The sequence below is a fragment of the Dermacentor variabilis genome, chromosome 2 (assembly GCF_050947875.1).
Source record: "Dermacentor variabilis isolate Ectoservices chromosome 2, ASM5094787v1, whole genome shotgun sequence".
Classification (NCBI taxonomy): domain Eukaryota; kingdom Metazoa; phylum Arthropoda; class Arachnida; order Ixodida; family Ixodidae; genus Dermacentor; species Dermacentor variabilis.
Genome location: NC_134569.1, coordinates 17,373,340 through 17,395,098, shown reverse-complemented (window position 1 = coordinate 17,395,098; position 21,759 = coordinate 17,373,340). Strand labels below are relative to the sequence as shown.

Here is a 21,759-nt window from a genome sequence, read left to right as displayed (position 1 = left end):
GTCTGTTAAACTGAACGTCTTACATCATGAACATATTTCCAAAGTACCTTCATGTTCATTTAAGGCGGGCTTCTACTGCACTAAAATAATCCACTAGCAGAAGCATCGTCCACCAACACTGCACTAGCTTCATACTTTTAGAACACAAATTCTCTTTTAAAAGCTTTGTCCTGACTAAGTGGGACATCCTGCCTTCATTATGTTCCCCAAGCAAGATGAGGTGAAACAGTTTTGTGGTCATAGCAAAAACAGACTGTTCATGTCATCAGTAGAGAACCACCACACTGAAGAAAAACAGAAGAAAGCCTTTATTAGTGGCACATTTTAAGTGCTGCAAAATTTGTTCAACACACTTCTCAACCATATTTCTCCTTTTCATACTCATCTGCCATGGCAGCATTGATCTTTGCCCAGTCGACTTTCACCTGAAAAAACAAGCAAAAGGCAAAAACAATGCATAAGCAAAGCAAGCTACTTTTCTTCAGAAGGGTGGTTTGGTGGGCAAATTGGTATTCTATTCTTGAGTCAAGCAACACAAAGAAAACTCAATATGACAGGAAGGAAGACAGAAACTTTCATTATGTGAATCAATGCCTCTTTTTACAGAGCCATTTGCCTTTGCTTTCCATTTGCCTTTGCTTTCTACTTATGCCTAGAGGCCATAGACAGTGAACAATATGAGAAGTGCAGCAACAAAGAACTGAAGCCTGTTCTACATCTCCACCTATGATCCCAACAATGCACAGATTTAGCTTCAGCTGACATTGATGTTAGCATCAGCAGGCAAACAATGGAGTGAGAGGGAGAAGTAAGCAGAAGTTATTTCCAAACATAACCTTTTTTTGGCGACTATTGAAACGTGAATGCTTGATTACTTCAGCCGTAGTATATCATACGCAGTGTGGGCTGGCAAGCACCTGTGAACGATGCGCATCAGTGCCCTTAGTAAATTCAGTAGCATTTACAGCAGCATCTTTAAATAGCATCTTTAAATGCAGACGCATTTGAAAAAATAACCCTTCAGCGCATGGTATGCCTCCCCAGGTGTACCAAGACTTGGCACTTGGTATCAGATGTGTATGTAAAGAATTACATGTAATGATAACTTGTAGTCCATTACGTGTTTCTGTAATTTTGTAATTTAATGATTACCGTGTTTACTGAGTAACACTCACTGTAATTCAATTACTTTTTCAGTAGACATATCACCATTTACATTTTCGACGACAAAAGCTATAACAGGCGACACAGTTTAAAGCGCTTAAATTTGGCTGGAACTACAGTGACGAAGGGAATGAAACCAGTCACTATAGTGACGCCATGAACTGCCTTCCCACCTCTAGCCCCACATTCTTCTTTGTTGATGTTGACGCCATTGCTTCTGAGCAGTGATGCAACTATTAGATCGCTCAACTAATAGACTTCATCTCTGGGCCATCAAGTTTTCTGGTACCTCGCTCACTTCGCTGTCAGGCTTCTCATTTAGTCATATGCAGTTACAGGCACAGTTACGCGTCAGACAGTCATAAATGGTTGCTCGTCATTCCAAAAACCTTGCGCTCAGAAATCTCCTCAGAAATATGATGGGAACCACAGTGACGAGGGGAATGAAAAGTGGCACATAAGCTACCCTTCCCTCGATCAGTGTATTGCAGCTATCCCTTGATCAACTGAACATGGCAGGCTGGCAGATTTGCACACCCCTCTTGGTAGCCTGACTGCTGAGCTTTTATCTTACAATAAATTTATCTCTCTTTCCTGGAAGAACTTTTAAGCGGCCTTCATAGGTGCCAGGATCTGTTACTTAATTCTTCTTCGCTTAGCGCAGTATGACTTACCTGATTTAGAAAGGCATTTCTGGCTATTAAATGCTTTTGTTTCTATTTTTTTTATCTATCTGACTCACATGCCTATGTTTACGATCGTAACACACAAACAGTACACTCAAAGCTCATTATATAATGAAAAAAATTGACAGACACTTTAACATCTGTTAAAGAGGATGAAGGGAAAAGCCTGTGCGCTCACAAAACATTTATTAAATTACTTGACATTTGAATACATTACTTCCTATTACGTGGGTTCGACTCCCACCCAAGGTTGTGGGATTGAGTGCCTTAATTCACTTTACCTTAATTAATTGCGCCTTAGCTTTGCCTTCATTAACATTAAAGGTCGTCAGTTTGACTCTCACCAAAGGTTTTGTGTGTTTGAGTGTCTTAAGTAACTGTGCCTTAATTAATTTCACCATAATTAACACCAAATGTTGTGCGTTCGACTCCCGCCAAAAGTGGCCTGGCACATAGGCATGGCCTCCCAGATTGCATTGGTCCCGGTGCAATCTCAGAAGCCACAAACTGGGCGAGCCAAGCTGGCACGGTGAAGTTCGTTTGCCTCCTTGTTCACACAGCAGGGCGCTGTGTTGTGTACCACATGATGCTGTACTGGAATGAGCCAAGTGGGAAGCGGAAGCGAAAGACCATCACAATGTAACAGAAGGCAGCTATCTAAAGGCTGTCACCTCAGGTCGCATGTTGCACACACTGAAAATTCTGTTGTTGTTTTATTCAAATTTCATCGCATGCGTGGTCGCATAACACTTCCATGGGGCGCATGCCCCACTGTGTGCATCCTATTGGGCATATATTGCAGTAAATGGCAATAAGAATATAACAATGTAATGTCGGCTCTCTTTTCAACTTCGTTATAATGAGGTTTGAGTGTATTATTAGGGCTGCATCATATGCAGCTTTACATTAAGTTACATTACAGATTTGGCCACCTTTTCAAGGAACGTGAAGATTTGAATTAGTCGCTTTAGTCTAAGTGGTGGAGGTCCACCAGATGTTGGCCGACAAATTGAAACGGCACATCTATAGCTCGATAGTCGGCGATGCCAGGAAATATCCTGTATAAGTTTTTTCAGTTTATCATGTGCTTATCAGGAGTGCCTTCCCCTAGCGCAAGCGACAATGAAGTGCTGCATTTCATACATGACCCAGACCCAAGCACTGGGGCACTGAGTAACCATGCACAGTCTTGCAACCAAGGTGTTTGTGCATTACAACACCACCCTTCTCTCCACCAGACACATCAAACGAGTTTTCAGTGCCGTTGCAGATGTATTTACAAGAAAGCGAGGGAAGATTACGGAAGAAAATTTGGAAAGCAATGCTTACTGAAGATAATGTGTGAAGGGCTGCGGAGGACGCATTGAAAGAGCGAGGCCAGCTTGTTCTATCTACCATATTTGTGCATTGTTAATAGAAGTGTGGAAAGTAACATTAAATTTAATAGATTACTTATTAGTAGTTTTGTAATTACTTTTATAGGGCAGTAATTGGTAACTGTAATAAATTAGATTTTTCAAAGTAATTGTAATTGGCAACTTTTTTTTCTGTAATGTGTAGAAGTTTGCTTCAGATAAATGACTTTTTCAATTTTTCAAAGAGCAATCGACCAATTTACCCTGGCTTAATATTTCCCTTTAGTTATTCTTTAAATCTGATCTGTTGCAGTCTTATTGAGAAACAGGGTCAAGTTAAAAAATAAATGGTAAAGTGAAAATAAAGCTGACCTCTTTGTTGTACTTGAGGAAAACAGCGTTGTTTTCTTGCTTGCCGAGCCTCTCCAGCGACAAAATTCGATGGCCCAGCACAGTGTCTATGTGAGTATTGTACTTCACTGCAAGGTTCAGGGCCCTAGTTGTGAGAAAAAGTAATCAGTTCAAAATTTGAAACTTTACTGACCGTTAAAAAGACAAACCACATCAACTCACTGTACCTTTTCACACTGTGTAAGTATACAAAAGGCATAAAGTAATAAGGAAATTATTAATTAGTTGGCAATTGTGTAATGATGCACAATTAACAATAATCCACGAATGTGAGTGAGCTGATAAACTACCACTGTGAACATGATGCAGCTTGGCTATTTGGTATGAACCAGATGGTGAAAATATAGACAGAAGGTATGTGGTCCTGCCTTATTCATATACTTTGTCTTCTCACGCTACTGTACATTAAAAATTAAAGAGCTTTAATTTACAGGGGAGCAAGGCAATGGAACACACGGGCACAGTACACTATGTCTGCTTATGACACTCAAAGTACCATCTATCACAATACTTTGCAGTGCAATTTTACATTTCCTATGATGTCCACATGGACTTAAATTTTCAGCACAGCATGGGCCACACAGCATACAATGGGATGTCTGTTCACAGCACTATAAAGCTGTGCTGAATAATGTGCTATTTTTAAAATTCTATTATGCAATAAACAGTAATACCTTGGTAGCTATAAAATGAGCTGATTCAGAACATGTTCATTTATTTGCGTAATTGTAGATAAATAATGAGACAACTAAAGAGCCACATTACCGTTCCCACTCATGAAGACTGATGTTCATCATGATGGCACGGAACCACAGTTTGTTTTGTAGCAAGATGTTCTCGGCTTCTTTTTGATTTCCACAGAGCAAAGCAAGCTCTGCTGTTCGAACTTGACTGGACTGTTGTGATTTGATGTACTGGAGGTAAAGCACTTTGTCAACCTGTTAAAGTAAAGCAGCCCGAGTCATCTGTGCTGCTTTGTAAATGATGTTAAGAAATAATTACTTGAGCTAATAAGAGTCTACACAAAAGCGATACCATGACCACACTGTTTCATTAAATAATTCTGTGATGACTGAGTATGCGAATGGAGCATAAGGTCTGGTGTACCTATCTTGGCGTTCTGGTGTGTGCAAAATGGCACCTACGTTTAAGTGGCAGTAAACACACTGCCATTAAGTGGCTCCATCTAAGGTCATGCACAATAAAAGAAACAAAAGAGAAGGAACAGCTACACAGTAGATATGTATGTCTTCTGCAGTTGTGCAAAGAAATGCAAGGGCATAAGTTAAGTGTGGCAGGTTGCAGCGGTTAAAGAAGCAAACACACCAGAATTAACCAAGTAATATAAAATATCTGCACTCAGAATAAATGCTTGTATAAAAATATTATGTGTGAGTGCCGAGTAAGGACTGAATTAACCGCTTAAAGGAAATGGAAATGAGTCTAGAGAGATTCAACATGGCACAACAAAATTAACAGCAATTTCATGGGTAGACAACCTAGGGATAAGACATTACACAGCCCGTCTTTCTCCAATTAAAAAAAAAATTTCACCACTGAAATAGGGACTGACATCTACTGGTGGGACCCTTTTCATAAATTTAAAGCTAGCTTTCCTGTGAGGCAGTCTGCTCAACTAATGGTGGCATAGTCTTTTTTGCATATAGTGTGTATAAGCAGAGTTTGCTTGCATTATAACACAGCAAACATACATGAGGCTCTCGTGATAAAACCATGTGCAAAAGAAAAGCCCCAGCATATATATGCCATTGTACCACTTTATGTCAATTTGAACGAGAATGATGAGCAGTGCCGCCATTAGTTGGGTAAATGTGCAGTGCAGAGGAGTGCACTTGCAAACCAGAAAAAGGATCAATTAATCAAATTCAATTCAATTCGCTTTTATTTCCCAGAAAGTGAGGAGAGAAAAGTAAAAAAGAAAGCTTTCTGAAGAGGTTTGTGAGGTAAAAGCTGCTATCAGCAGCTCGACAAGTCCAGGAAATTCTTACAAGGCAGATGGCAAGAATGACAGAAATTATTGTACATAAATTAAAAAAACACAAGCAAATAAACTAACCATTGCATACATTGGTTGTCGTTGCGTTTAGACTTTAGGAAAACACTTCTGTATGACATGAAATTTTCAATTTTCCAAACATGTGTAAATAAGTAATGTAACAAAAGAAAAATAATTAAGCACCTGGCTAATAACATTCAAAGTATGAAAGAATATGAACACAGCAATACTTTTACGCTGTGTTTACAAAGTACACGTGTAGCTCATCTAACAACAAATTTATAGCGTGCTTGTACTGGTTAAGTGTGGTTGGTAAATTGTAGCTCAATGTTTGGTGTTTATAGTTATTTCAAAACTCTAGAACATACCAGATATCACTGTTTCTTGTACATGCGGTAGGAACCCTAGGTGTTAAGCATGCAATATTTGTTAAAAACTGCTTATGAACATCAGAAGCAAAATAAAAGAAATGCAAAATACAAAACGCATACATGTGTTCAACAGTGAAAATACGGTGCTTATTTAATGCAAGTCTTGTTGACGGCATATAATCGAGACAAGAATAATCTTGTTTTGTAAAAGATAATCTTTTGCAATGTTTGCTTTAGTCGTAGTCACCTACACTAGAATCCAAAAGGAAGTGATACATATGTATCTTAACTTCTGTCGGGAGGAGACGTCGACAGTGAGCAAGTACACCAACTATAGAAGCAGCTTTTTTACACACGGTGACATGCTGATCCCAACTTGGGTGAGAAAAAAAGGCGACACCAAAAATTTTGTTTCACTGACAATTTTTAAATTTTTTTTATTTACACATACTGCAGCCCAATATAGGGCTGTAGCAGGAGTGGGAACATTATACATTACTATATATTACACATTAAAAACACACATATACACAAAAAGATGAATGATCAAAAAGAAGTGTTTTACATGTTAGCGAAGTGCTTACCACTGGTAGCTATAAAATCGTTTAGTGACAGTGAACGAATGTTACGGGGTAGAGAATTCCAAAGCTCTATTGTGCGAGGAAAAGAAACTGTACTTGAATGTGTTAGTACGGGCAAAAATAGGTGTTATGTTCAAGGCGTGGGAGCTACGGGTACAACTTGTGTTAGTAAATGTTATGTAGTTACAATCAGAAAGACCAGAGGTGGAGTTATTTATTGCATATAACAGTTCTAAGGCTTCAATGTGATAACATGAAAGTAAGGGCTCAATGTTCAAAGACTGTTGAGCCTGTGTTGGTGAGGAACTGCGGCTGTAATTTTGGCAAATAAAATGGATAGATTTTCGTTGAACGTTACTGAGCGAGCTTATTTCATATTGTTTGTAGGAAAACCAAATGACAGATGCGTATTCTAGAATAGGGCGAATTAATGTTTTATATAATAGCAGTTTAGTATCACGAGGGGGGGGGGGGTGTCGTAGCTAAAGTGCAATGCAAATAACCCAATTTTTGTTAGGTCTTTCCCGTTTACATATTCAATATGTATAGACCATGAAAGATGTTCTGTTAGAATGACACCTAAGTATTTATACTGAGACGCTCTTTTAAGTTGGATGCCATCCAGAGAATAATCGAACGAGAGGGGGCTCTGTCTATTGGCAAATGACATCACGACTGTTTTACTACAGTTGATGTTCATTTGCCACATTTTGCACCAAGCACAGAAAGACATAAAGGATTGGGCAAGATGATGGTGGTCATCAATTGAGTTAATAGATTCGTATAATATGCAGTCGTCTGCATAAAGTCTGATTTTAGTTGAGTTACTACAAGGTAAATCATTGATGTATAGTATTAGAAATAATAAAAGGCCTAATACGGATCCCTGAGGAATACCTGATCTAAGGTCGACAGGAGTTGATTCCACTGAGGTAAAAGAAACAAGTTGTGAGTGTCAATGAAGAAAACTGTCTATCCAAGAAATAACAGGGATTATTGAATAGGGCGTTTAATTTTACCAGTAGTTTAGAATAAATCACAGAATCAAAAGCTTTAGAGAACTCAATAAAGATGGCATCCACTTGATTACCTATGTCTAGGTTAGAAACAACACCATGAACAAAATCGACTAACTGCATTACAGCGCTATAACCACGATGGAAACTATGCTGGGTAGATGTTAGAACATCATTAGAGTTAAGGAATTCAATTATACGTTTGTGAATAATGTGCCCTAACGTCTTACATGACAGGGGTGTAAGATATTGGCCTGTATTTAGAGAGAAGTTGTGTATCACCTGATTTATACAAAGGCAGGACTTTGGCTGTTTTCCATTTATCGATTTCCTAGCCTGTTTACGATACGACCTGTTTTACAATATCGATTTCCTCACCGGCATATGCAAGCAGTTGTGTTAGAAGGATTTTTTTATTTATGGCTTGGAAAATTATGGCTTTTGATTTTGTTGTGTTAATCATTACTGAATTTTTATTGGACCAAAGAAACCAAAGAAATCAGTGGGCACACCAGCTGGCAGTCCTACAACATCACAATAAACCCATTCCTGCTTTTTACACAGGTTAGTAACAAATATGGTTCTATTTGAATGAGTGATCATCGTTTCGTCCCCCTGGTGTGCCCTCACAGTGTGTGTACATTATTTTTGCACTTACGGAATGTTTCTGTTGCTCTTTTTGTGCTCTGCGGAGATGTTGAGTGTAACCCTGAGCCCAGTACTACTGAGGAACTGCTTTGCCAGCTACTCGAAAGACAGAAAACTATGCAAAAACAGTTGGATGCAATAGAAGTAAAGTTAAAGCAGATAGAAGAATCTGTGTCAACTGTAAAAGAACTAGGCTCTAAGATTGCTGGTTTGGAAAGCACTGTCCAAAGTCTAGAAAGAAACCTGGTCGACCTTGAGGATAGAAGCCACCGCAATAGTCTTATCTTATTCGGTATCAACGAAAAGGTGTATGAAACTTCGGCATCACTTTCTCAGACAGTGGTGAACTTATTTCAGGAAACATTGGCCGTACAGGTCTCCTCGATAGAAAGAATTCACAGGCTAGGGCACAAACATGCAAACAAATCGCGGCCAATAATTCTTAAACTGTTCAAATCACTGCAAAAAAGTGAATATACTTAAAAATTGTCACAAATTTAAGGGAGGCACAATCTATGAGTCTGAGGATTTTTCCACTGCTACAAGGACAATTAGAAAAAAGCTCTAGGCTAGTGCAGCTGAGGACAGAAATGAAGGCAGGAAAGTAAAACTTGTATACAATAAGATTAAGATAGATGATGATATGTTTAAATGGGACAGCACTCTGATGAAAAGGATTCCAATCGTTTAAGAAAGCCACAGTCCAAAAGGAACACAATGAATAAGTGACTGCCCTAAAGAGACGTTCCAGTGTATCAATGTCAATGCCCAAAGTATAACGAACAAATTAACTCACTTAGAAAGCATTATCTTAGCATATCAGCCTCATGTTGTAGTAGGGATGAAAACGTGGCTACATCCAGATATTTATGACAGTGAAGTAACACCGTGTGGTTATTATAATTTCAGGAGTGACAGAAATGGTCACGGTGGTGGCGTCACAATAATATACAAAGAATCTCTGTGACTATCAAGGTTACCAAGCCTTGATGGGCTAGAAAGTATAATAGTCAAAGTATTCCTTGAGGAATTTTATTTAATCATTGGGGGATCATATCGCCCCCCAAACTCTAATAATACATTTACAGAAAAGCTTAATGAATTCCTATGCCAAAATGAAATCCATTCAGCTAACTTGTTGACAGGGGATTTCAATTTTCTGTCAATAAATTGGTTAATCGATATTCCAGAGGCTTTCACTAGTGCCTGTCAATCATTCCTCGACGTGGCGCTCTTGCATAATCTGACTCAGCTAGTCACTGAGCCTACCCGCGTACAGAATCGCACACAGTCAACTCTGGACCTCTTCCTTGTTGCTGCCAACCTGCTATGCCGCAAGCCCCATGTGGATGTCTTAGAAGGGATATCAGACCACAACATGCTCAATCTAACCTTGGAACTGCACCCTACACCAAAGCTTCAGAAGAAAGAGACAGTTATTCCCTTGTTCTCACGTGCAAGTGATGCCAATATTTTAGATGAACTATACAGTTAGTGTTCTTCTCTTTCTTGTTCGTATAAATTACAGAGTTCTTCTGTTGAGCACATGTGGGCCTTCTTCAAAAGTTTAGTTCACCGATGCATAAATGATTTTGTGCCAAGAAAACTGAATGCAGTGCGCAGCAGCAATCCATGGATGACAAAAGACATTGCGAGATCTGGGGCATAAACTAAAAAAAGCAAGACGTCAACGTACAAAACGTCTTTCATCAACCACAGCCGGTAAGTATTCCGGACTGCGCCAGTCGTTACGGAACGCTATTCGTAAGGCTAAACACCATTTCTACACAGTGCGTATGAAAAACATTCTTGTCTTAGCTCCAAGTAAGTACTGGCGACATCTCGTGCCACACAAGAAATCGGTCCTTGGCTCCACAGATAGCACAACTACGCATGACAAGTTAGAAATTGCACAGGCGCTCAACCAGTACTTCAGTTCGGTATTCACACATGATGACTGTTTCACACCACAGTCCTCTTCCATTGATGATTTACCTCCAATCGCTGACATTTGTATAACTGAGGAAGGCATGTCAGCTCTTCTGCTCAACTTAGACACCAAGAAGTCACCAGGTATCGATGAAATACGCAACACCTTTCTAGTCCGGTATGCCGAGTGGTGCGCGAAGTACTTAACTTCAGTTTTTAAGAAATCACTAAAATGTTCAGAGTTGCCGACAGACTGGAAATTCGCAAAAATCACTCTGGTTCCTAAAGAGCGAACCCCATCAACACCTTCTTCCTACAGGCCGATTTCTCTTTTGTGCACTTCCGTAAAATTGCTAGAGCACAGCATTTGTAAACACATAACTCATTTTCTCAAGGAGAATCACGTTATTGATAACCGATAGCACAGGTTCCGTCAGGGTCTTTCCACTATTACGCAACTGATTGCAACTGTTCACGACTTAGCAGCAGCATTAGATTGGCAAAGTCAAGTTGATATAATTTTTTTTCACTTCGGGAAGGCGTTCAACCACGTATCGCATCCCAAATTATTGCTGAAATCAAAACACATATTAAAATATGATTGCCTACTCTCGTGGATTGAAGCCTATCTTTCGCACACACGTCAAAGTGTAGTTGTCGATGGTGTTCTTTGTGATGTGGTACCAGTGGATTCTGGTATTCAGCAGGGCTCTGTCCTAGGTCCCCTTTTCTTTCCAGTGTTCATTAGTATTGCTGAAAACATACATGTTAAAATGTGACTGTTCACAGATTACTGTATAATTTATCAAGAAATTTCTAGTTCTAACGACCAACTTCTTTTAAGCGATTCCCTACATGCAATAGAAAATTGGTGCTCAACGTGGCAAATGACTGTGAATTCCAAAAAGACCGCAGCATTGATTGTCACACATAAAAAGAATCCTTTACGCTTTACATATTGCATAGCGAATGAACTTCTCTTAGTTGTAAATACCTTTAAATACTTAGGAATTCACATAACCTCGGACCTTCAATGGAATGTGCATATCTCGTATAGTGAAACAAAATGCCCTTAGACAACTGCATTACTTGAGAAGAACACCAGCACAATCTACTCAAGAAACAAAGCATTTAGCTTATAAAACCTATGTACGACCAATGCTGTGGCAGTACGGTATCCCTGGACCGAAAGTAACAAAGTGAAACTAGAAAATGTCCAACGTAAGGCAGTCAGGTTTATATTTAATTGTTACAGCTGGAATATATCCCCAACAGCCCTACTGCACACTGCAGGACTCGAACAGCTGGACATGCGACGTCACCGCAAATGACTAAAATTATTTTACTTATATTATCATAATAAAATAAAACTAGAGTAAGGCATTTTAGCTTAGCCCCTTACCCATCGCCCTACGCATTCCTATCATTCTAAAAAAGTCAGCACAAATATACCTATGCTTGCAAAGTGGCTGTTGAAGTGTGATCTGTGAGTGCTTTGCCAGTTAGTTCAACATGTTTAACGGCAATCTTCTATGGTGTGAGGTTGCGCTTTGTGCTGCCGAGTACATTGCTGATAAGTTTTCACATTGAGTCAAAGGTGTCGAAGGTAACCCTGACATTTTCTCTTAATCTTTTCTTCTTTTTCCCCTTCCCCCAGCACTGAGTAGCCAACCAGGCACAGATCTGGTAAACCTCCCTGCTTCTCTCTATCTCTCGGCATGTGACATACGCACATAACTATGCTGTTATAATTGGAGCTTGGAGACATAGGTTGAGAGGTTGGACTGCCTTTGAAAATTTTCATTTCCAAGTTTATGTTTAGCTTACTACACTTTTATGTGCACATAATACACTCACAATGGCTCGAGCAACTACAAATTTTGTTCAGCTTCGGTACCAATGGCGTGCACAGGTCCTGGCTGCCAGCATAGCTGAATGTAGAATGTAGAGAAACCTGTCTCCTAATAAGTGTAGCTCCCATTAGTTTTGTGTCATAAAACACAGAAAACAGAATATTTTCTCTGTTCACCATAATGTCACTGTATAATATTCAAACATGTTTTTCTTGTGATGCAACATTGATTGGCTTTCTTGAGCTTTCACAATTAGCATAAAGCCTTGTTCATGATTAATGTAGCAAAACAAGCTCATGCCCATAATCTTCAATTTGTATAGTCTAATTATGTATTTGTTTTCATAGTGTCTGTGGCAAATATTTGTGAAAAATGCATAAATATTTCCTAAAAAGGAGGAAGGTGAGATGGGTCTAAAATATGTGGTCAGAATACTTTAACATTAAAACATTTACAGATGAATTTTACCTACGCTACACTAACTAAGGTGTAAAATAGGCCACTACATGATACCAAAGCAAAAGACTAGAGCATGATAGGGTGTGTAAAAAAGAAAAGAAAGAAAATGTACAGCATCTTGAATTGTACACTGCAAGTCAAAGGAACAACAAAAATAGCATGAAAATGAATGGCAGTTCTGAAAAAGAGAGATCAAAACTCCCTCCTTGCGTCACGTTGTATCTGCTCTTAAAATAACAAAACAGAGAAGAAAAATATCAACAAGCCGTAGGATTACCTCCTCAATAGCAGCATAGGCTGCTTCTGCCGTGTGCAGTTCTCGTGCACCCAGAGCCATTGCTGCCAGACAGCCCCACAAGGTGGGAAGCTGAAAGAGGGGAATGAAGATTAGACTGCGAAATAAAAGCTAACAATGCCATAGCGAATACATAATTATCATTTTAAGCACAATCAACTCTTTTCCCTTTCAATATGATTTGCTTACCTGCCCATCACAATATATCACAGAAGTTGTGATTCAGTACTCACAATAATTCAGGTTGAACAATATATGGCATAAAATTTGATTCTCAGTTATAATACAAAATGTTATACACACACCCAAGGGCATTCTAACTCGACCAAAAGATATGTATTCAAACAGTATAAGCCAGTTGTGTTCGCCATAACCAAGTTCTCAGACGCAATAATGAAAGCTTATCTAATGACGTCAGAGAAGCAGCAGCAAATATAGAACAGCAGAGAGTGACAAGCAACGCACCACTTTCTGATCACAGTCACTTTCTCTGGCGACTCTGGTACATTACCAATTCCCCTGCTCCATGAACCTGTCTGAATAAATTCGCTCAAAGCAGGTACCCCTCTTGCGTATGACATCTTGCGCTGCCACAACAGGGTGGTGCGTGTACTATCACAACTTCTCTTTTGCATGCATTCCTTAGCAATTATTATGCCTCCCCATCTTTCTATACCTTTAAAACTTTTTCACGTACAAAACTTAAATTTTTTTGCAAAACTTGATGCACCATTCATATAATTGTAAACGAATCCAAATACATAAAATTAATTCACAGAGAATTCGGGAGAGCTTGTAGGTGTGCCATAGCCACTGATTGGCCACAGCAAGTCTTCTGCATCTTAAAAAAATTTAATGGTTCTACATGTGACAGCTGTACAGACACTGTTTGTGATCTCACACTTATCAGCGAAACTTTGTCAACAAGCAGCACACCGTAAGGATGCCACTGCAAATCAGGTTTTCATCATATTATTGTTTTCGTGAATTAAAAAATGTTTTCATTTCAATACCTTAACAAACCTACAGAGGCGAAGAGCATCGTCCCACCGTGAAGAGGCAACATAACCATGCAGAATTGCAGCATAAGGGGGAAAGGCGAAAGAAACCAATGATCCATCGGTCCTTCGAACCAATACTGTGGACCCAAGAAAGCTCACAATGTGAGGATTGTAGCCCAGGTCACTGAAAGAGGTGAGGAACACATTAGGTAAGTAAACCTAAACACACTTATTCTTTCTTTAACGTGTTCACTGCGACGTAGGTCACGATCTCCCCTGTGAGGCTGTGCAGGCCTTTTCTCAAGTGTGAAAGCAACATCTCTGCTAAATATCAGCCAAGAGGAAAAATTATTGTTGCTTATGGTCTGATGCTTTGTCACGTCGTCTACTTGTACGTTAAGGAAGCTTCAAAGGAGCACAACCCCCTGGTGACTCACCGGTGGGCCACAACACACCGCGGGAACATGACAAATAACACACTGGTGGGTCACCTTGCACAGAAATCGAGACTTCCAAAAGTACTGCTGCAGCAAACATGTTAATCAATATTTGTCTAGAATATGACACCAAGCAACTAATGTGTAACACATGACACACTTAGCAGCCTTAGAAATGTACAGTGAAGCAGTACCACTGCATCAAATCACACAAGCAAGTATAATATTTACAAATAAAAAAATAAAATGAGTTTTTGCAATACCACTGCAAAAAATTATGCAGAAACAGTGCGTTTGATATTTAGTGATACACATCTCGTGGCACACAAAGTGCATGGTTACACGAGTTTGCAAGCACCTTCTCCAACACATAGGTTGAAAAAGTGCTGTGTCACAACCCAACGATACACATATCTTGTATGCATGTTACAGGCATCTCATGTTGCTAATTCAAGATGTCGTGCTTGCAAGTCCCCTTTTGTGTTTCTGACACTTATATATAAATATAAATAAACCGTGACAGCTATGTGATAATTAGCTGAAAGGCCTGAACAAGCCAGGAAAGACTGTTGAAGGAAGTGTACTGTGAAAGCAAGCAGCCTTCACTTAGTTCTTTCAGTAAAGCGGTAGCTCACCACAACTATCTGCATTACCTTAGCTTTCGACATGCTTTTTATGTTATGTCTTGATATAAAAAACTATTGATATAGTGATGGCCTTTTCAAAGAATTAGTGCTTTTGTCCTAAGCAGGTTTGACATTACATTTGACAACCAAATAGTATAAGACAGCTTTGTCTATATTTGTGAAGGAAAACAAAAAGGGAGTGAGGGTGAGTTTTGGCTTCAATATGGCCTTGTAAAATGCCTATGTCCACAAGGAGATAATGGCATGCACTTCTTCTTGGAAGGGAAGTTAGGCATACTGAGCGTAACTTTTGTAATGAACTGTCCCTTACTACTATGCTGTAGCATGTTTAACAGCACTTTTTGTGAAGGCGTTCCTCATTACTCACGTCATTTCTTTCTCTGTGATCGTGCTAGGCAAAAGGCTACGATCAATCCAGGCGACATCTGGGTGGTTCCATATCATCAGCTTTCCCTCTTGAAGTGAAACTAAAATGCTGGAAGCGTCGTTCCAGCATAAGGATCCTGTCATGACACCTGCAGGTAACACTGACCTAAACATGTTTTCAGCATCTGTATTTACACATACTATCTATGGCTATTATGGGTACATTTGCAAACTCATTATCTTGAAATTCTCACACGACACAGGAGACACAGGAGAGAAGACGCATGTTGTTACTTCGCAATACATACCAACGGGACGTTAAATATCTAGAAAAACCACTATTTGGAAGATTTAACAAGGCAAAAAGCGTTATTGTACTTTACATATTTTGCAAAATCATGAAGTATCCAAGAAACGCTTATAAGAATTCATAACATATGCTTGTCTTGCTACCTAGTTTGATGCTCTGGAGTGTTTTCCCATCACGGAGGCTGACAAGATAGAGGTCCTTGTTCTTGTCAATGATGGCTAGTCGACGGTGAATCAATGGCGCACACTGGTCAATGCCAACCTGTGTCACTTCGATCTGCATTGGACACAGCAGGGACAGCAGACAATTAGAAAAAGAATTTCAACAGACACACATGGACAACATTTTAGTGCTGGCATAGAAGGACAAAAGGGAGATGTAGACATCATGATTTCTATGCTACAATACTTTTGCATGATGTAAGATATTTATTTTTGTAAATTATCTAGCCCTGGCAATTATTTAGCCCTGGACACTGACTTTCACAGGCTGTACGCTGCTCTATAAGACCTGTTCTGATATCAGATGCCTAAATGGAACCAATTATGTGTATGCCTTGACGTAAATTTCTGAACACCAACCACTTTGGCCAGGAATAATCAGTTATCTCTGCAACCTATCTCCCTAACAAAAGAACATTGGCCTCAGGAGAGAAATTACTGACTGAGCATGAGGGGCAGAGATTATTAATGCGAAAATTCCCTTGTGAACCCTCCCAGACTTTCCTGACAGTGGAGACGGAAAACTAAGAACACATTGCACACTTCAGCAAGACTGAACGTTGACAAATTCTGCCCTCATCATGAATTCACTCTACGTTGCAATTTTCTAACTTCCCCTGACAAATGAGTATTGCAATTTCGATACTGCGAAAGAGGTACTCCCAAATAGCGTAGATCTTCTTTACATTGAATGCCTGCATAGAGTTATGGAATAGTGGCCCATAACGAAAACCAAAAACCGAAAATTTGTTCAATGTCAACACTAGCACCAGAAGCAGTAGAAAAGTCTTCTGTAATTGCAAGAGCAGTCTTTACACACTTTTTATTAGTAAATAAAAGGCTACGTCATCTGCATACGCAAGAACCCAAATCTTATTTGACAGCAATTTAAACCCTCGGACATTTTTTTCTTCCACAATTCGCATACAAAGAGGCTCTAAATAAAAGCAGAACAGAAGCAGTGACATAGGGCATCCTTGTCTTACTGACGTTAAAAGCCTAATCAAGTTCGAGAGAGAGCCGCTGACTATCAACCTTGTCGAGTAATTAGCACAACATATTCTGACACCTCTAAGGATGCGGGATCCCATATTTATATGTTCTAGTACACTAAACAGAAATGAGTGATTTGCCCTATTGAAAACCTTAGCCAAATACAGTTACACCATTGCTACCTGCTCAATCCCTTAAGCTACACATTTTAGCACCGATCTCGCAAAATAAATGTTGGTCTTAAAAGACCTGCCTCTGATGCTCCATGTCTGATGATCACTTACCACAGACCTTATCACGACTTGCAAACAACTAGCTAGTATCAGTGTAAAAATTTTATAATCCACATTACATAAGGAAATACTAGGTGGATATTCATCCACTTTTTGTAATTTAGTCTCATCAATGCTTTTGGCTATAAGGACAGTGCACCCTTCAAACATTGTGGCAGGTAGATACCCTACTTCCAAGGCCGCACGGTACACCTGAAGTAATAAGGGTGATAAGAGGCAATGAAAACACTGATAAAATTCGGCACTAAGGCCATCTGGGCTGTGCATCTTGCCTATCGCTAACAAATGAATGCATTCAGTTACTTCATTCATATCAACATTTTCATTTGTATAATCACAACCATTCTGACTTAACTGGGGCAGCAATGATACATATTTGCTGGCAGACGCATCTATATCCAATGGCTTATGGCCTCGAAATAATTTTTGATAATGTTAAAAAAATACTTTAGTTATTAGAATCGGCTTGTTAACAATTATTTCACTATACTGTATATCTAGTATTTCTTTTGACAGTGCGTGTCGGTGCTCATCACCCAGAAACCTACTGCAAGGCTGCTCTTTCAGAAAATGCTACACTCGCATATGCACCAGTGCACCTTAATATTTTTCTCTGTACAAAGCATGTAACCGTGCCTTGGCACTATGAATACCATCAATATATTGACCCGGATACAGACATTAAAACTCATGCAGTTCACCCAGAAGTCTATACAATTCCTTGTAATTATTCTTCCTTTCAAAGGCCAGGATTGATGATCCTTCAATAGCCAACATTTTAACTTCATGTTTGAATAATTCCTACAGAGCAAAGAGAGGCAAGTCGTTGCAGCATGACAGATAAGCTACAAGCTCAGTAACTCACTTTAGGAAGTACTCACGCTAAAGTAATTGGTTATGCAATTTCCACAATTCCCAGCTCATGCACTGACTTTGGTATCGACGGCTACCAAAAGAAGCTGAGACCAGGCAATGGTTACTGAAGAATACAGGGTGCACATTTTAACCACAAATATAAGATAGTGCTCTAAGTGAAAAGTAATTTCAATCAAGACTTATACGCTAGGTACCCTGGAAATGCATGTAGCGACATCCTGCCTTTTCATTTTCCCCACTGTCCACAAGCTGATAATCACACATCAGGTGTTGCACAACATCCCTACTTGGATCACGTCTCAGCTTCAAGGACCTACAATCTTGTGCATTACATACACAATTAGTCTCCAAAAAGGACCAATCCATGATCAGTACAAACATGTTGTTCTAAAGATAAAAAGAAACATTCTCATTCACCTAACTTGTTTGGGGGATAAACACACACAAATCTAAAACTCATGCCACTGATATCAATATCACAACATATTAGGCGCCCTTCCTTATCTGTACAGAAATGCACCACATCACATTAAAAAAAAAAAAAGATAATATGCAACCAGCGGAAATGCTTATTGCATCGCTTACACAAACTTTATAGTCAGATAGGAATGGAGATAGAGCAACCTCTGTCTTCATTGGATGCAATCTTTGTTTCTTGGATAGTAGCAATATCTAATTTCCTACTGCGTAAGCAATGAAGGAACTGTACTTGCCACCGCTTAATGCATAAGCCACGAACAAAATGGAAAGGAAGAGTGCCTGCCATAATTACTGATGTTGGTGCAGCGTTTAAATGCTGCTGCATAGGTGCATCACTCCCTCCTTGATGAGGTGATGCATTGGCAACCTTTTATTGCACTTTAACACCAGTGACATCTGCAGGAGTAGGCCCTCCCCAAAGTGGTATTATCAACTTTGACACTTTGGGAGCCCAGGTCTACTTTCCTGAGTTGATGCATTGTCGGACAGCTCTCTATGCTTCTTAGCTGCATCACACATTGATCCCAATTCTACTGATGATGGCCGATCTTGAACTGGTGGCAACTCTGCCCATGACATAGTTGGTCCATCGTCAGGCAACTTAGCACCATCGTTACTGGCAGGCCACAACTGCACGTGTACTCCCATCATGCCAGTGCCAACTAGCTCTGAGTTGATGATGATTATAATTTACATACTGTGGCACATACCCTCAACAGGGGATTGCCCAAAGGGCCGGCCGTACATACTGTGCCAGCGGCAACTAGCTCTTTAGCATGATCGCTGCATGTTCATGGCAGTGTTGACTCTCATGCTATGGCATACATCCACAATGGGAGATGGGCCATGATGTGGGCAGTACAATTAAAGTAGATAAGAACAAATGAAGAAAAACAAGGTAATATAAGAGTTGTCACATTACATAGCATGGGTGTGCAGAGCACATGCAGAGTGCCAGTTTCCTTTACATGAAAGATGCAGGGCATTAAATGGGCAAATTTATAGCATTTCATGAACTGCTTCACGAAAACTTTGCTTCACATAGATTCCAAATTGTATGTTGGATCTGCATAATTCTTTTGCGTTACTGTAACTTTCACCGGCCTAACTGCTTTTCAAATTATCTCAACTGATGCAAAATCTTGCTTTTCTGGTGGAACTCACTATGCAACAAAAGTATACGCCAATCTTCTTTGATACCAACCATAAACTTGCAGCTTCTACTCAAGTGGAAATGAGCTGCTGCTTTCAATCTAACTTGAGTGTCTAACCAGATATACTTATATCTAGATAAAGCACGACGTCGACAATGTCGTGCTTGTCGTACAATCACGTCCGGGTAACCATGTTGTAGGGACCGAGGTTAAGTCCACTGCAACAATGAGTGAGTAGGTGGGCGAAAGACCTGAAAACCATTAAGACCAATGGCAGGAGCAGAAGAAGCTCTTTTTTATTCTTCTTTCCTTTCCTTTTTTCTAATCTCGCAGCACAAGGTACGAGACGCGCGCCGGAGCACGCCATGTATAAAAGGCGGCCAAGGAAGATGACGATGGCTGGGAGATTTCCACAAGTCTCTTGTCATATCCACTTTCTTTGCTCCACTACTTTCAGTGTAATGGTCACATCAATCATGGTGTTTGGTGACTTGTTCCTTATTATAAAATTTTCAAATTAATGGCAAACTACAATAAAATTTCACTTGGGCTAAATTGTTTATACAAGGTGTAACACGTAACTTGAGCCAAGAATTTAAAAATGAAAGGCGCATCAGAAGCGAATTGAACCGAATACATACTATTCACACTGGGCTATAGTAACTCAGAAATTTCTTTGTTTTCCCCATAACTCACTAATCAATTAAGTTTAATTACCCAACTTTTTAATTATTGGCTGAGGACTCCAAGTATGATATGCAGATTTGTAGAGCACCTTCAGAAACTGCCGATTGAATTGTTTCCTGTACGATACGTCTCATCTAGTCCATTTTTTCGGGTTGCAAAGAAAGCCTGCAAAACATGAAAAAAGCCACATGACGGAGCGTTTGTGCAGTGGTATTGTGCTGCTCTCGAGCATGTGTTTGGCGCAACAAAGGAGGAAGCTGCAATAAAGAACATTAAAAGAGAAAGAGAGTCCAGAGAAAGAATACATGTGCCGCTCAATAATGCATGCAGTGCCTGTTTTGATTGGCATAGGTGCATTTTGTGCATAGCATGAACTCTTTTCGGGACAGACCTTGTGTGTATATGGTTTCCCGTCTCCAGCTGGCTTGCCAGTCCTTATGTCGAACAAATACACCACTGGAAGCCATACCATTTAGATGAGACCACTTCATAGACAAAGCAGGCTATGTAGAACAAGACACTGAAGCTCTAAACTATGCAACATGCCATTTTCATAGCTACACTATTGTTGTAATCATAAAACACATCTCAAAGATCCAAAACCCACTTTATCAAGACCACAGAACTTACAGGGCAAGCTTACTGCGGTAACCAATGCTGATGTATAGTACAAGCAGGAAACATAATTATGCTGTGAATATTTGAAGGTATGAAGAGAATCAGAAGTCACAAATGCAGTCGGCAAGTCTCTTTTCGTGGCACTGGTTTTGCCCATGCAGAGCACAAGTTCATCAGAAGTGGAACCTGTGCGCACTCTGATAATGTCCACAGCAGTTACTTTTCTTTGCTTATTTACAGTGTTTCATTGGCCCAAACCATTGAATGCACTCTCCGATCCTGTCCTTCCTTCTCCAAGTACATGTTCTTGTGCCTTAAACATCATGTTTAGCAAGACTAACTTATTCGTGCAATGAGAAGTCTTTTTAAAACTGAAATGTCCACTCCACCGGCATAAGAATGAAAATAAGTTGGTTTGGAAGCACTTATCATTTATGCTGACCTGCACCTACTAAACTAACTGGTACAAGTCCAGAGGCTGTGGCAGAAAAATGGGCAGTTGATGGCTCGAGCTTAACTGAGAGAGAAAACACGCACACGCATGCACGCACACACAGAGAGAGAGAGAGAGAGAGAGATTATGAATGGAATGATTAGGAAAGGACAAGCGCAGCCTCCCTCTGTCTCATACGATTTATTTTCTTCCGAGTCCATGTGTTTTCTGTAGAGGTGGGTGAATACCAACTTTTGTGCATACGAATCAGATATGAATAGTAAGTATCGAACATGGAATAGAATAGTCAAATGCAATCGCATATATTTACAGCAGGAATATTTATTTCGGTATAATATAGCAACACACCTCTACTGACTAGTGAAAAAAATACAGCTATCATGGTCAAAAGATTAGATTTAAACACAAGATAACTAATTGCCAATAGAAGAACTGCA

General features: G+C 39.7%; 1 protein-coding gene and 1 long non-coding RNA gene across 5 annotated transcripts in view; one reads left to right on the top strand and one right to left on the bottom strand.

Annotated features, from left to right (window-relative positions):
• The window catches only part of LOC142571443 (uncharacterized), an 85,811-nt gene extending 65,271 nt beyond the window's left edge, over nucleotides 1-20,540 (top strand). The window contains exons 3-7 of the long non-coding RNA XR_012825880.1: nucleotides 8,089-8,165; nucleotides 9,778-9,971; nucleotides 13,815-13,979; nucleotides 15,266-15,391; nucleotides 19,897-20,540. This is a non-coding gene — a long non-coding RNA (uncharacterized LOC142571443). The remainder of the gene's footprint in view (nucleotides 1-8,088; nucleotides 8,166-9,777; nucleotides 9,972-13,814; nucleotides 13,980-15,265; nucleotides 15,392-19,896) is intronic.
• The window catches only part of Oseg5 (intraflagellar transport protein Oseg5), a 43,887-nt gene continuing 22,417 nt past the window's right edge, over nucleotides 290-21,759 (bottom strand). For all 4 annotated transcript variants that reach the window (XM_075679785.1, XM_075679786.1, XM_075679784.1 and 1 more), the window contains 8 exons: nucleotides 20,642-20,706; nucleotides 15,690-15,822; nucleotides 15,238-15,385; nucleotides 13,799-13,970; nucleotides 12,768-12,857; nucleotides 4,382-4,554; nucleotides 3,578-3,701; nucleotides 290-425 (listed from right to left, as the gene is read on the bottom strand). In XM_075679785.1, the coding sequence (XP_075535900.1) occupies nucleotides 357-425; nucleotides 3,578-3,701; nucleotides 4,382-4,554; nucleotides 12,768-12,857; nucleotides 13,799-13,970; nucleotides 15,238-15,385; nucleotides 15,690-15,822; nucleotides 20,642-20,706 (974 nt within the window). In that variant the 3' untranslated portion in view covers nucleotides 290-356. The remainder of the gene's footprint in view (nucleotides 426-3,577; nucleotides 3,702-4,381; nucleotides 4,555-12,767; nucleotides 12,858-13,798; nucleotides 13,971-15,237; nucleotides 15,386-15,689; nucleotides 15,823-20,641; nucleotides 20,707-21,759) is intronic.